This window comes from Linepithema humile, chromosome 7 (assembly GCF_040581485.1).
Source record: "Linepithema humile isolate Giens D197 chromosome 7, Lhum_UNIL_v1.0, whole genome shotgun sequence".
NCBI classification, from domain to species: Eukaryota; Metazoa; Arthropoda; class Insecta; order Hymenoptera; family Formicidae; genus Linepithema; species Linepithema humile.
The window spans coordinates 14,079,944-14,094,742 of record NC_090134.1 but is presented as its reverse complement, the minus strand read 5'-3'; the positions used below and the strand labels follow the sequence as shown (position 1 = coordinate 14,094,742).

Here is a 14,799-nt window from a genome sequence, read left to right as displayed (position 1 = left end):
AATTTTCCTTGTTAATCAATGAAATATTTAAATAATCGTGACATTCGTTATTCCAGTCATTCAACTCTCCATTATGTGTTTTACAAGTCCTTAGATGACATTCTTTATGATTACAAGTTTTTAATATCACAATGCTGGCATTATCAGGATACTGTATGTTAAAATAATTGTCAGTATAATATGGTGTATAATTACAGTAAGGTATAAATTGATTACTGTTTAACACTGTATTTATTAATTTGTTACTATTTTTTATAAAAATAATTCGTTTTGATTATTTTTAGAAACGTAATCTCTAATTAGATAAAATTTAGATCTATATCTTTCATTATACATTATCATTTTATTAAAATCTATGTAATATACAGACCCGAAAGTTTTTTCATCGTAATTTCTATACAAAAGAGAGCATGTTTCGTGATTCACACAAAAATCTAAAAAATTAGATGCTTCTTTATTCAATAATACAATAGTTCCAAAATTGTCATATGACCATTGCATTTAAAATAAAAATATTAATGAAGTTAAATCTTTTTGAATATAAGTGATACATACATTGAACACAAAACTTCCAAATCAGAACACTTTTTTATACTTGAATTAGATAAATTCTTAAAAAAGTAATGTCTTCTCTTTCGTTTCTTACTACTGTTAGCGTATCGAATATATCCTGATAAGAAGTTATTAAATCAAAATGATAGCAGTCTAGAAGAACAAACTTGTTCGATTCGAATACATCTATCATTTCATTTATATCTATTGCGTATTCGTCTTGTGATTCCGATGTCATTGTTGGTATGTATACTTTAAATATACTATTTCCTTCATAATCCTGAGATAGTACAATTTTTATATTTACATCGTCTATCATAAAATTTAATTCTTCCGTTGATCTTTTCTTCATCTCGTCTTTAACTTTTTCTCCGTCTATTGTTGTGATTACAATTTTCCCGTTGTCGTGCAATAATTCTCTAATTTTTTTTACTATTTCATTTTTTTTGTTTTTCTTCCAACTGTAATGTATTGCCATGTTCCAATCTATACCTATATATTTTCCAATCCCCGAAGAGTTAACTGTAAATATATAATCTTTGTCATTGAAGTATGTTTTAAACAAATATAATCTAAATAATGATGATTTTGACTTCTTGACGTGTTTATTGTATCTCGATCTACATTCGTCAAGCGATAATTCACTTGGATCTGTTCCAGTCACAGAGTTAGCGTTTATGTAAAAATACCTTTGCATATCTCCTCCTCTTCCTATATCTATGGATAAATAATTATTATTTTTCCTATCATACTTGACACTTTTAACTTGAGGGGAAAACGAATTTAAAATAGCTTGTGTTTTAATAAAATTTGTTATAAAATTTAATGATATTTTTTTGCTATTATTTTCTATAAAATATTTAGTTTTATCTATATTTAAATATTCATTTGAGGTAACAGCCAAGTTATAAATTTTATTTAAATCGAAATTCTTTCCGAGTTCTTTAAATGTTTCTATTGGAGGTACTTTATTTAAAGTATGGATGTCTTCAGATTTAGTTATAACTTCATAACTATTTCCATAATAACTGTGATAAAAGAAGTTATTGGTTTTTATGCATCTAGGTATTACAAGTTTGTTGTACGCAAGTGAATATTCATAAATTAAACAGTAAGGAGTTACATAAAATTTAGGATTTAACGATTTTGTATTTTGTATTACAACGAATGATAATATTTCATCAAAATAGAAACTTTCGTTGTTTTTTATATTTATCCTCTTAAATACTTCATCTCCTGTAGACGAAAACTTTATCAAGTCTATTTCTATATATATATACCATCTGACATAAGTATTAAGTTTGGTTTTATGCATGCTAATACATCTATTGTATTGTCGAGTTTGAATTTCTCATCTACAGGTTCGTTGTTGTTGTCCTTGTCTATAATTATAATTCCGTCTGTAACAAATTATACTAGAATTCCTAATAATACTTCATGGTACATAGAATTAGAGTATATTGGAAATGTAAAACATTTTGATAAAGACTTATTTAGGAAAAATCTAATAGATTGTTTTTCTCTAATTTATGGGGTTTCTAATATTTTTAACATTTCAATTTTAAAAAATAGAATGCCTAATATTTTGAAGACTAATTTCATTACGTTTAAAGATCTGCTTCAGAAAAATGAAACTAATATTTTGATAACAACAAAAGTAGACGGAGAGAAAGTAGAATTTAAAGTTAAAAACGGTATATGTTACATGATACTAAATAATATAATATATACATTGAAGACTAACATTAACAAAGACATAAAATTAGTTGGTGTCGGAGAATATGTAAAAGTAGAAAACAAAAAGGTGATATACCCGTTTTACATACACTCTATTAATAATAAAATTATGAGGAATAGACGGAAATCGTTACTATTATTTAAAGAGTTGATAAAAGATAATAGCTATAAAATTTCAAGTACAAAAGATAATAACGAATTAAAAGTAAGCAGAGATTCTTACGAATATAAACAATCTGATTTGCTTGATATCGATATAATACACAAGGACGTGTATGGACCTTAATGTACCAATTATACAATGTACCTAAGGACAAAGTTAATTGGGAATCAATATCTATGTTTAAATTATCAGAAGATTTTATCAGAGAGTTCGAGGACAGAGTGGATTGGAACCTTATATCTAAACGTCATACCTAATGTACCAATGATGATACGTAAAGTATATATGTACCTAATCGTATTTTCATTTATCACTACACTCTTACTTTCTAAATTACATACAAAGTTATAATAATTCTCTTTTTCATCAGTATTTGACTTAACATTAATGTGAAATGTCTTGTGTAATGTGTTTCCTCCAATATTATTTGCAGATACTTCAGTATAAGATGTCTTTATAATTTTAAGATTGTTAGAGAATAATTCTTCTATTCTTTCTATTAAAAAAGACTTGCCAGTACCAGCCATTCCGTGTATAAATAAAAGCAAAGTTTCATCTTTATCTAGTTTATATTTAATATAATCAACAACTTTTTGTTGATCTTTGTTATACTCCATTATAGATTTTTATTTTTGTTATATATTTTCATTTATTCAATCACTTCGATACAATCTTTAGTATATCTTAGTTTTTTCACTTTCTTAATAAAAACATTAAGAGATTTTTTAACCAATTTCAATGGATGATTTTCGTCGAAATCTTTCCATTTTACCTCAACAGAACAATTGAGTATATTTTTTTCCTTATTAAAGTCTAACGACGAAGGTTGATTCAGAAGAATATTTGCTATATTAAAGTTAGCGTTTCCAATACACGGATACTTATATTTTTCTAAAAAGTAATAGTTTCTGAAATGATTATAACCAAAATAAGGTAAATAGAAATTATATTTATTGTTTTCTATTATTCTTTCTGAAGGTCCAGCCTTTACTGTTGTATCTTTTTCAAAACCTATGTTCTTCGATACAAAATCTAATCCAAATATATATGGCTCGTATATTAAAACATCGTATTTTTTTGATTTGTAACTTCTTAGATCTTTATCTGCTGTATTATACGTGTGATCCCATAAATCTACTGGAATACTAACATCTTCTATATTTAATTCATCGATTATCTCTAGAGGAATTATTCTATTTTCTTCCTTAATATAATCACCTAATATATATTTAAATTTCTTTGAAATGTTATAATTGTCCGATCTTCCTCCTTTATTAAATTCAAGTACATTAGTATGAAACCATATTTTATTATTTTTTGGGACATTTCTTATAATTATTTTACAGTAATTTAGGTTATCAAATTTATAACTAGTGTTGTTTTTAATATTAACAAAAACGGAATATTCATCTCCCGGATATTCATCTTTGAAATTTTCAAAACTCTCAGATATTCTAATTAAGTCCGGAAAAATTCTATTCCTAAAAGAAATTATATAATCTTTTTCTGTAGCATTATAGCCTGGATGAGATATAAAATACATATTATTGAATTGTGATGTCTTACAAAACCATCCTATTTCAGTAATTTTTTTGAATGTATTTGTAAAGAATTCTTCTTTAGGATTCACAGAATAATATTCGTCTCTTATATGGGAAAAGTTGTTTTCCTCTATATACTTATCTTCAATTTGATATGAAGATTGAATATTGTAGACTCTGACTAACAGTTTAACTTCTGGAATAATTTTTTCAATCAGAGAAAGTGACTCGCTAGCAAATTCTCTATCATAACTTATTATATCTGTCAATTGACCATATTCAACTACAAACTCTACTCTGTTGTTCTTTGGAATTCTTAGTATCGAATGAGGAGGAGATTTATCGAATTGCGTGAATATAGGTATAAATAAGTCTAATTGGTTAAATATTGTATAATCTAAATGTTTACCTTTTTTGTAATTGCAGTAATCCTCTCTGTGTCCTACTATAGTATCGTCCTTATATACATTTGGAGAAAAATAAGAACTAAATATATCGAATCCACTCAATTTTAATATAGATTTTCCATTGATATTGATTTCAAAAGACTTTATAAGTTTTAACCCAGGATAATCCGTATATCTTATTGATCCCTTGCCTTTTATCTCTGGTATCTTTATACCTACACAAGGAAAGTCTATACCATTCAATCTCGAATCTATTATATTGAAATGGTATCTACATCCTCTTATATAAGATTGTGATAGATTTACTATTTGAGGACAATTAATTGGTAAATCTTTTATAGGAATTCTGTATATATCATTATTCTTATTATCAACTACAATGTTTTTAATAAGTATATCTTTCATTTTATCTTTTTTATTAAGAGATAAAATTTTGAAATAATATAATTAACTATCAAATAAGAATAATGGAGCTTAGTCATATATGTTTGAGTGCAATTATAAATTCATACATAAAATATTATGATTGCAATGATAATAATAAAGTGTTCTTACAAAAACTATTTTCACATTCCAAAAATATAAAAAATGCTCATGTGTCGCTCTATGTATACGCATATAAATATGAGTATTTAAGAGACTTAGTAGATGTTAATAATATACACACGACTCTAACGAGAATTATGATTAAAACAAACTATAAATATTTATGTGATTTCATAGAGTTTTATATCGATTATATTGATTTTAACTTATTGTCAATTTTCGATATAAGCGAATGTATTTTAAGAAAGTATTCAAGTAAATTTGATATGACTTTACTATCTAGAATAAAAAAACTACCTGAAAGTATTATAATTGACGAAATAGATAGAGTAAGTATTAAAGATGTGTGTAAATTTCAAAATCTGTCAGAAAATTTTATACGACGGTTTTACGATATAGTTGAATGGAATTATATATCTAAATATCAAGTTTTATCAGAAGATTTTATAGAAAGTTTTAAAGATAAAGTTAATTGGAAATATATATCAAAATATCAAAATTTATCAGAAAACTTTATAAGAAAATTTAAAAGAAAAGTTAATTGGAATTATATATCTTCGTCTGATAATAGTTTAAGTCACGATTTTATATACGAATTTAGACATAAAATAAACTGGAAAAACCTGTCAAAATGTTATAAAAATATTGATAAATCGTTCCTATTAAGATTTAATAAATATATATATTTTGACTACTTATATTTTAATTTAGATTGTCATATATATAATAATTTTACTAGTCAATTAGATTATACAGTGCCATATGAGAATATTATAAAAAGTATTGACTATCTAGATATAGATATGCTTATCAAAAGAAATAACATAACTAAAGAAATTTTAAACGACAATTCTGTGCGTAAGTATCATCACACTATATTTAAGTTATTGTTCCTAAATAAGAAATTAGAATTATGTGATATAGAAAACAGTGATTATGCTATAGATTATATGTTCCTCAGTAGAGAATACTCTTTAAGCGAAGACTTTATAGAAAATAATATTGATAAGTTGTATATTTACGAAATTATACGTAATCAAAAACTTTCTGTTAATTTTTTAAGGAAACATTCCAATGTATTTATACTTAATGATATTTTACAATATCATAAAATGCCTGAAGACTTTATTGTAGATAATATAGATTATGTAGACTGGAGAATAGTATTAAAATACCAAAACATATCAAACTCGTTCATATATAATTTTAAGGACATAATTCCTTGGAAGTATGTTTCGTTATACTATAGAATAGATAAAGATTTTATATATAGGTACACCCAGAGAAAAATTATGTTAAATTTGACAAAATCGTTTCTTTAACTTGCGTTTTTTAAGTTAAAGTAAAAAAATCTTTGAGGAAAATAAAAATTTATTTGATTTCAAGAAATGACATTATTAGTCTTTTTCAAAGTAAATAAAATATTTGTTTAAATTATTTTTTTAATTTTAATAAATAATTTTTTAATTAAAAGAAATAAATTACAGAAATGTAAGAAATAATTTAATTCAACTAGATATTTTGAATCAAAAAGTTATTTCTGTAAATCAAATAAAAGGTTTCTTAAACCATGTATGCAAAAGACACGCGACTGCGTAAAAGTGTATATACACCCGAAAAAAAAGCGGTACACTGAAAATGTGGGAAAAATTCATCAAATTTCAACTGACGATAACTTCGTAAATAATAAAGATAGAAAGTTCTATAAAATATGGAAATGAAGCTAAAAATCTCTACTTTAAGAATCAATTTATTTCAATGTTGCAAAATAAATTTATTGAAAATGGCGGATGACAAAGCGCGAGCATGCAAAATTGAAAAATAATGGTTCGAGTTTGCGACGGTGCACGGTATAAACAAAAAATTGTAGCTTATTGGGATCAAAAGCGTACGAAAGTACAGAGTCTCCTCTTTAAAATGCTTTTTTATGCATCTCGATACGATGATTTTTCGCCGAGAGATTCGCATTTGAAGAAAAAGGCAGATTCTTACTTCAAATGCGAATCTCTCGGCGAAAAATCATCGTATCAAGATGCATAAAAAAGCATTTTAAAGAGGAGACTCTGTACTTTCGTACGCTTTTGATCCCAATAAGCTACAATTTTTTGTTTATACCGTGCACCGTCGCAAACTCGAACCATTATTTTTCAATTTTGCATGCTCGCGCTTTGTCATCCGCCATTTTCAATAAATTTATTTTGCAACATTGAAATAAATTGATTCTTAAAGCAGAGATTTTTAGCTTCATTTCCATATTTTATAGAACTTTCTATCTTTATTATTTACGAAGTTATCGTCAGTTGAAATTTGATGAATTTTTCCCACATTTTCAGTGTACCGCTTTTTTTTCGGGTGAGTGTATATGTTTTTGTGCGATCACACACTTTTGTCTAAACAGAAGAACAATGCTGCCTTGACCGTGACAGAGGAAGCGAGAAACGGTTAGCATTCCTGTGTATTCGGTAACGCGGCGTACATCGTACATTGGGCTTGTTCGTTTTAGCTTTACTGGAGCAGCTCTGGGTCTGTTCTAAACAGGATAATACCGGACAAACTAGTTATCTGTCTTGTATTATTCTGTTCTGTTTCTTGTGCAACGTGAATATTAGCCGTGTGTTTTTACGTACAAAAAAATTTTGAAATCCCATAAAAGTGAGTAGTTCGCAAGGTTCGATAAAAAAGTGTGCGATCTACTTGCATCGTGGGGATTTGCAGATACAATACCTCATTTTTATCGTAAGTATTAATTTTATAATATATACATATATTGTGGCTGTCGACTTTAGTCAACGATCGTTCTAAAGAGGTTAAATCAGGAAAACACATGGCGTCAGTTATTCGTGAAGCAGGTCGTTATGCTACATCGATGATACACAATGTTTTTATTACATCATATTTTTATTAAAGTGCTAAATTTAATATAAAAAATATGAAGCGCAAAGAAATGTTTTCGTGCATAACACGCGATCCGCTGGGTGGGAAAAGATGTCGAACACGTTCGTGTAAACGTATGAACGTTGCGTTTAATATTTTTGCTACTAAAAGTATCTTTTTGTTAAAAAAAGTATATTATAATAAAAGTATCTTATAAAAATGCTACATGTAATAGCATTTTTATAAGATACTTTTGTAATCCTCCTTTATTATTATTCCTGTTTTTTGTCCTTAAATTATAAATGACTTACTTTTATTTAAAAAGAAATATTCCAAAAAATTTTTTTTTTTTCTTTTAGGTTTGTGTATCGATCACGATGTTCTTTTGCAACTACCTTTAGATCCTCCAGATCCATTGATAGAAGAACTATTTTCGCTACAAGAGAGACGTGAAGATTTTGTAAATAAATTACATCTTTATCAAGGGATAACTCTAGACAAAATTCCAATCGTGATTCAAAAAGAACAGGAATCAACGGTAATATCCATTTTTTTAAATTACATATTTTTGAAATGTTAAATTATACACTATCAATTTTCAAATTAAAATATATATTCATATTATTGGTTAAAGAAAAAAACAATTTTATTTTAATTTGATAAAAATAATTTGAAGAAGGCTGAGGCAATAACTATGAAAAGGCACACCACATCGCAAGAGGCAAGCGAAGTTTCTAAAAAACTACGATCGAAGAATGCTGATTGTGATTTATTAATTACTGAAAACACTCAGCTTGAAATATTTTACGAAAACGTTTTTTCTAATTTCCATTCACTCGTAAGATATTTTTTTTTTATTACATGAATTTCCTATTGTAATCTTATTCTTATTATAGCAAAAGTAATCGCACATTTTTATAGAATTTGATTCACCTCTTGAATCAAACATTCACTGGCCAGAAGATTTTGGCGAAATATCGAGATAAAATTCTACCACGAAATATTCGGAAAATTTTAGTCGATTTAATTATTAGATCGTTGCTGGAAATTCCATCATTGTTGACTCACGATGAACTACAGGTGTAAGTACCTAAAAATACTTACATGCCTCATTTTACTTTCAAATATAGGATTTGTTCGTAATCTTTATTTTTATTATCTTAATAAATTTATTAATATTTTACCAGATTATTGATTTAACTTTAACTTTTAAAAGATTAACTGTGTTCGAAGTAAAAAGTAGGTTTTTGCTTTGGTCAAAGACTATTTGCTTTTGGTTTTATTTATCGAAATTAAGATCAATATACTAGTAAAAAAGTAATAAAGTTTTTATTAAATTGATTCTTTTTTTATTTGAATAATAATATAATCACTTAACTGACACTAATTTGACACTTTCATTGATACTGCTAAATTTCCACTCATTCAGATTTAAACAGATAGTTCCTATTATTTTTAAATAATTTAAAATAAATGTAATGAAATTTATTCACATGTTTATTTAGTATTTACATATTTATATTTTAAAATGACTTAAACTTTTTGAAATTTTACGAAAATACATAAATTATTTTTTTTAGGCCAGAATTAATAAATTATCACTTTGAAATTTTAACTAATAAATTGTGTGACGTCTTCACGAAAGAAACTCCAGAAACATATTTCATTCCTCCGAAAACAGAAAATAAAAATCAGACTATTTCACGTGGGAAGCTTGTTGACAAATATAGAAACTGGCGAACTGCTCAAAAAGAATTAGGTTTAATCGAATCGAAAAATTCTGAGGTTGAAAGTGAAGAGAAAAATTGTACTTGTAAGAAAATTTTTATTTCTCTAAAATTAAAAGTCTACATAAATTTAAAAAAAAATTTTTTGTCTATGTCTATTTTTTTTCAATGTCTTTTGACTTTCGTTTTTATAGATTTCTTTAAAATGCGATTAAATTTTTTTGTTAAAAATATTTAATTTCTTAAAATTTTATTAGCTGCTGACAATTCTCCCAATGAACACATTGTTTGGTTGTTAAATAATAATGCCCCGTGGAGAAACGTTATCAATCACTGGCAATTGAGTGTTGAAGTTAGATTGCGAGAATTTCAATATAACGTAGGAAGTGTTAAAGAGATATTTGATAAATATTCAGTTTTAAAACAACCTTGTGGATATGAGTTGGTAAGAACAAATGCACTCTTTTATCTGCATGAAATACTGAAAATAAAATTTTGTTGTGATTAAGTAATACAAGAAATGTTTTTTTATAGATTGAAAGCGATTTTATGTACGAAAAAGGAAGAGAAGGTATGTTATATGCTACGTGGCCAGAATTGTCAAATAAACTTCATGATTTAATGAAAATTGAAATAAAAGATAATGCTGCTAAGGAGTTACTTGAGACTCTCTCTTTTCCTACAGTGTCTGAGGGTAAATTATAGGATTAATATTTTAATTGAATAAATATTTTGGAATAAAATAATTGGTATTTGTGTTAAATAACAAAATCATGCTTTACAGAAGAAAGAAACTTGAAGTTGTTACTTCTTTTACCAGCTCTGTGTCCACCAGTATGTAAAATCAAAAAATCAAAGACCATTTGGAAACCAACTATTGAAGAAGCACAGGCGTCTTTTATTTTGCATGTGAAGGTAAATAAATAATTTAAAAACATATATGTATATTCTAAATTAATGTCGAAGATTATTGATCTTTAATTAAATATTTTTATAAATCGTAATTAAAAAATTTGGAATAGCATATCTTACTTTCAAATACTTTATTATTGTATCATTATTTTTTGAAAAATTATAAAGTTAATGTGTCTTTTTATTGTCAATAAAGTAATTATCTTCAAAAATAAATCATGGAAATGTAGCAATATTGAAATTTCAGACTCCAGGCGACATCGATAAAGCACTAACCGGAATGCGAGATAAGTATGCCAATTTTGGTGTTCAACTTCAACCTCTCATCATCGCAGTAGGACCAACATTGTCAGAAGTCACTGGATATTACGTAAACATAGATGACACAAGGTATCGCTTTCCAAGTATTCTAGCTGCTGTAGACCTATGCTTCAAAAGCTTTCATGTTTTGCACGCGAAGTATCCAAAACCAAGTGAACCAATTTGGCTTTTTATTCAAAAAATTGTATATTCTTTTACGACCCCGTGGGACAAAAAGCTGCCTTGCGTTGCAACTCTCGTTAGTACTGTACAAAACATGTAACATATTTAGATTATCTTCTTACGTAACTATAATATATAATTTTAGGGTCTTATTACAGTTAGACGAACTTGAATGCTCAGATATTGCCTCATACACCACCTCACAGTAGAGTCTCCTACTCATTAACAATTATCTTTCTAAATTATAATATGAAAATGTTTATTTGCTATATTTGTCATTTTTCAGCACCTACTTCATCTCTTTTATTGCGTCATTTAAAATTTTTTCATTTTATCATTTCTCGCAATAAATATATATGTAAACAACAAAATTGCATTAGTGAGTTTCAAGACGCATGGGCTTTTAAAAAACATTTAGATAGAAAGCATAGCCATGAAAAAGAAAAATATATACATAAGACAAGTAATTCTTCAAATATTAAACTAGAATCTGTTTCTTTTCCAATATTGTTAACAGAACCTATCTTATCTTCCCCATCTAAGAAATCTTTCACAAATTTTTAGAATGGTACACTCAGAGATTTAAACAATGTAATAAAAGATTCAGCAGGACTTTTTGTAGCTAAATTACATAATCAAACAACAGTTCCTCGAAATGTTGTACAAAATTGTATTAATTTTACTGAAGAATTTTGGCAATGTGGTATGTTCGATATTTTAAAAGAAAAAGTTTTTAATATCCTTGAAAAAGAAAGTTTTACTGCAATGGACAAGAACGAATTGGAAATTATGTTTAGCACTGCAAGCAATCCCCTACAAGGTCTCAACACAGAATATAAAAGACTACAATATTTTAAGAGTACAGGATTTTTTATTGAACCAAAATCATATATAATTGGTGAAGCTAAAACCTATAAATTAATTAACGGTATAAAGACGGAGGAAACTGAAAATATCAAAGGGCAATTTATTTCAGTAAAAAAAGTTCTCAGCATTTTTCTTAGCTTACCCGATTTTTTACAGATTATTTTAGATTACATGGACTATTTATACAATAAAATAGAGCCACAATACATGTGCAATATTGTACATGGAAAATTATGGACTCAAATAAGAAATAAATTTGATGATAATATTGTAATTCCACTCATAGTTTATTTCGACGAATACGAAACAAATAATGTTTTAGGTTCTCATACTGGGGTTGATAAGATAGGAGCAACGTACTTTATGTTACCCACTTTACCTCCACAGTTTCAATCTGCATTAAAGCATATTTTTTTAACTTTATTATTTCGTGATACGGACAGAAAGACATTTGGGAATAAAGCAACTTTCAAGCCTCTCTTAGAAGAATTACATGATTTAGAAAGAAATGGATTGCTGATTAATAACGTTACAGTTTACTTTTCTTGCATTCTCGTTACTGGCGATAATTTGGGAATACATCAAATTTGTGGATTTGTTACAAGTTTTTCAGCTAATCGAATCTGTCGTTTGTGTAAGATTGAGAAAAAACAATATCAAAGTCAAACTATGGAGGATCCTAATTTATTGCGTCAAAGCAGAGATTATGAAGAAGATCTTAAATCTGATGTTTTCGAAACAGGTTTAACTGAATATTGCGTATGGAATGATTTACCTTCTTTTCATGTAATTGAAAACGTGTTTTTCGACTCAATGCATGATTTTTGGGAGGGTGTCTGTGTGTATGACTTAAGCGCATTATTATTGCATTATATACAAATAAAACGTTTTACATTACAAAATATTAATGATAGAATCATGGCATTTAATTATGGCCCTGCAGACAAAGGAAATGCTGTACCGTGTTTAAAAAAAGAGAAACTAATGCAGAAGAAATTAAATTTTTCGGCTTCTGAAACTTTAACTTTTGTCAAATATCTTGGAATTATAATTGGCGATTGTATTCCAGTGAACGATGAATACTGGAATTTGTATTTATATCTTAGAAATATTGGTGACATTATCAATTTGAGATATTTTAATAAAGATTGCATTACTCTTTTGAAGACATTAATTACTGAACACCATGAACTTTATATACAATTGTTTGGAGAAACGTTAAAGCCGAAACATCATTTTCTTTTGCATTATCCGAGAACAATAGAACTTATTGGTCCACTTAGGAATGTCTGGTGTATGAGGCCGGAAGCTAAACATAAACCTTCAAAAGTAACGGCTCACGTATCAAATTCACGAGTAAACTTACCATATACACTTGCCATAAAGAATCAGTTACAGCAATGCTACAGTTTTATGTGCAAAGATTCCCTTATTGATAGGATAGAATATGGCAATGCTGAAGTAATTACAGATGAAACATTACGAGATATAAATCATATATTGCCCGAAAATTTCTATGTAAATTCTACAGTACATTCAGTGCCATGGATTACTATTGAAAATGTTACTTATAAACCATCTATGGTAATAACCACAGGATACAAAGATCATGTACCACTTTTTGCTGAAATCGTTAATATTTTAGTCAATGTCGAAAAAAAGTGTCTTTTTTTAATAAAAAAAATATTTACTTATGGTTGGTCATCGCATGTCTGTGCATTCCAAGTTAAAATAACTAATAACTTATCTTCCGTCACTTACGACAAATTGTTCAACAAATTTCCAACCTGTGTTCAAAGTTCAGGAGACGGAAAATACTTTATAGTATATAATGAATCGTAATTTTAAACAAAGTATTTGCAATAAAATAGGGAAAAAAAGTACAAAAATAACTCGTGATATTAACATTTTAAAGAAGCTTTTACAGTTACGTTTCATTATTTAGATTATAAAAAAGCGTACAAAAATGTTCCTTTCATTCTTTAAATATTAAGTAAACCGTTAAAAAAACTTTTTGTATTTTTTTTCTTAACAAGGAAAATTTATTTGATATACGTTTCATTTAAAATACAAAATCTGCAAAATGGATTTCAGCAGATATGAAATTCGTTTTGCAGATTTTGTGTTTTAAATATAGATTTAAGTACTTAACACATTTAGGATGTATAAAAGAAAGGTGCAAACAAAACCTTTGTGATAATATGATATAATAAAATAAGATATATTTATAATAAATAAGTTACTTAAAATTTACATAGCAAAGTATTGCAGTAAAAGTTTAATGTAAGGACCTTCGTTTCTTCAATGTATTTTTAATGTAATTATATTTTATGTAACTTTTATGAATTAGTTTAAAAAAGAGGCTTTTTGTTGAGTTAAATTTTTTATTGTTTTTTAATTTGGAAAAATTTTTTTATTTATAACAATGGCATGAAATTAAAAAAATGTTCATCTTTAGTATCTTTTCCTTCATTGTATCTTAGATAATAATTATTACGTGTGATGTTCAAATAAAAAGAATAATAGAAAAAAATGCATTTGTGTTTTTATGTTATTTAACATAATATTTATAAGCTAACAATAAGATGTATGTGTAATTAAAAACAATATAAATAATAAATTAATTTCTTGCATTTAAAAAAAGCCAGCAAAAATATTTGTATGTATACAATGATTTATTTTTCTACGTCAAATGTGTATTACTTTAAAACTTATTTACAATCGTTTCCATCATAAGAAAATAAATTAATATTTTTAGTTTCTTGTTTTCACAAGTGATTGTAAATTATATCTCAGCATAGGAAAAAGACGCTAAAAATATTAATTTTATTTTTCATAAAGAAAATAACTGCAATCAAACATTTAACATTAGATATTTAATTTAGAGAAATAAATCATTTTGACATTTGAAGAAACTGATTCATTTATTTAAATAAAGAAATTATATCATTTAAATAAATTCTGTTATTAAAATGAAGAAAAATATATTT

General features: G+C 26.7%; 1 protein-coding gene across 1 annotated transcript; it reads left to right on the top strand.

The window, feature by feature from the left end:
* Positions 1 to 8,126: 8,126 nt before the first annotated feature.
* LOC137001230 (uncharacterized) lies at positions 8,127 to 11,042 on the top strand. Its single transcript, XM_067359626.1, has 8 exons — positions 8,127 to 8,358; positions 8,497 to 8,658; positions 8,742 to 8,902; positions 9,401 to 9,633; positions 9,805 to 9,992; positions 10,082 to 10,241; positions 10,332 to 10,462; positions 10,707 to 11,042. Exons 2-8 carry the CDS (start codon positions 8,515 to 8,517, stop codon positions 11,040 to 11,042), a joined length of 1,353 nt encoding a protein of 450 aa, XP_067215727.1. The 5' UTR covers positions 8,127 to 8,358; positions 8,497 to 8,514.
* Positions 11,043 to 14,799: the final 3,757 nt, after the last annotated feature.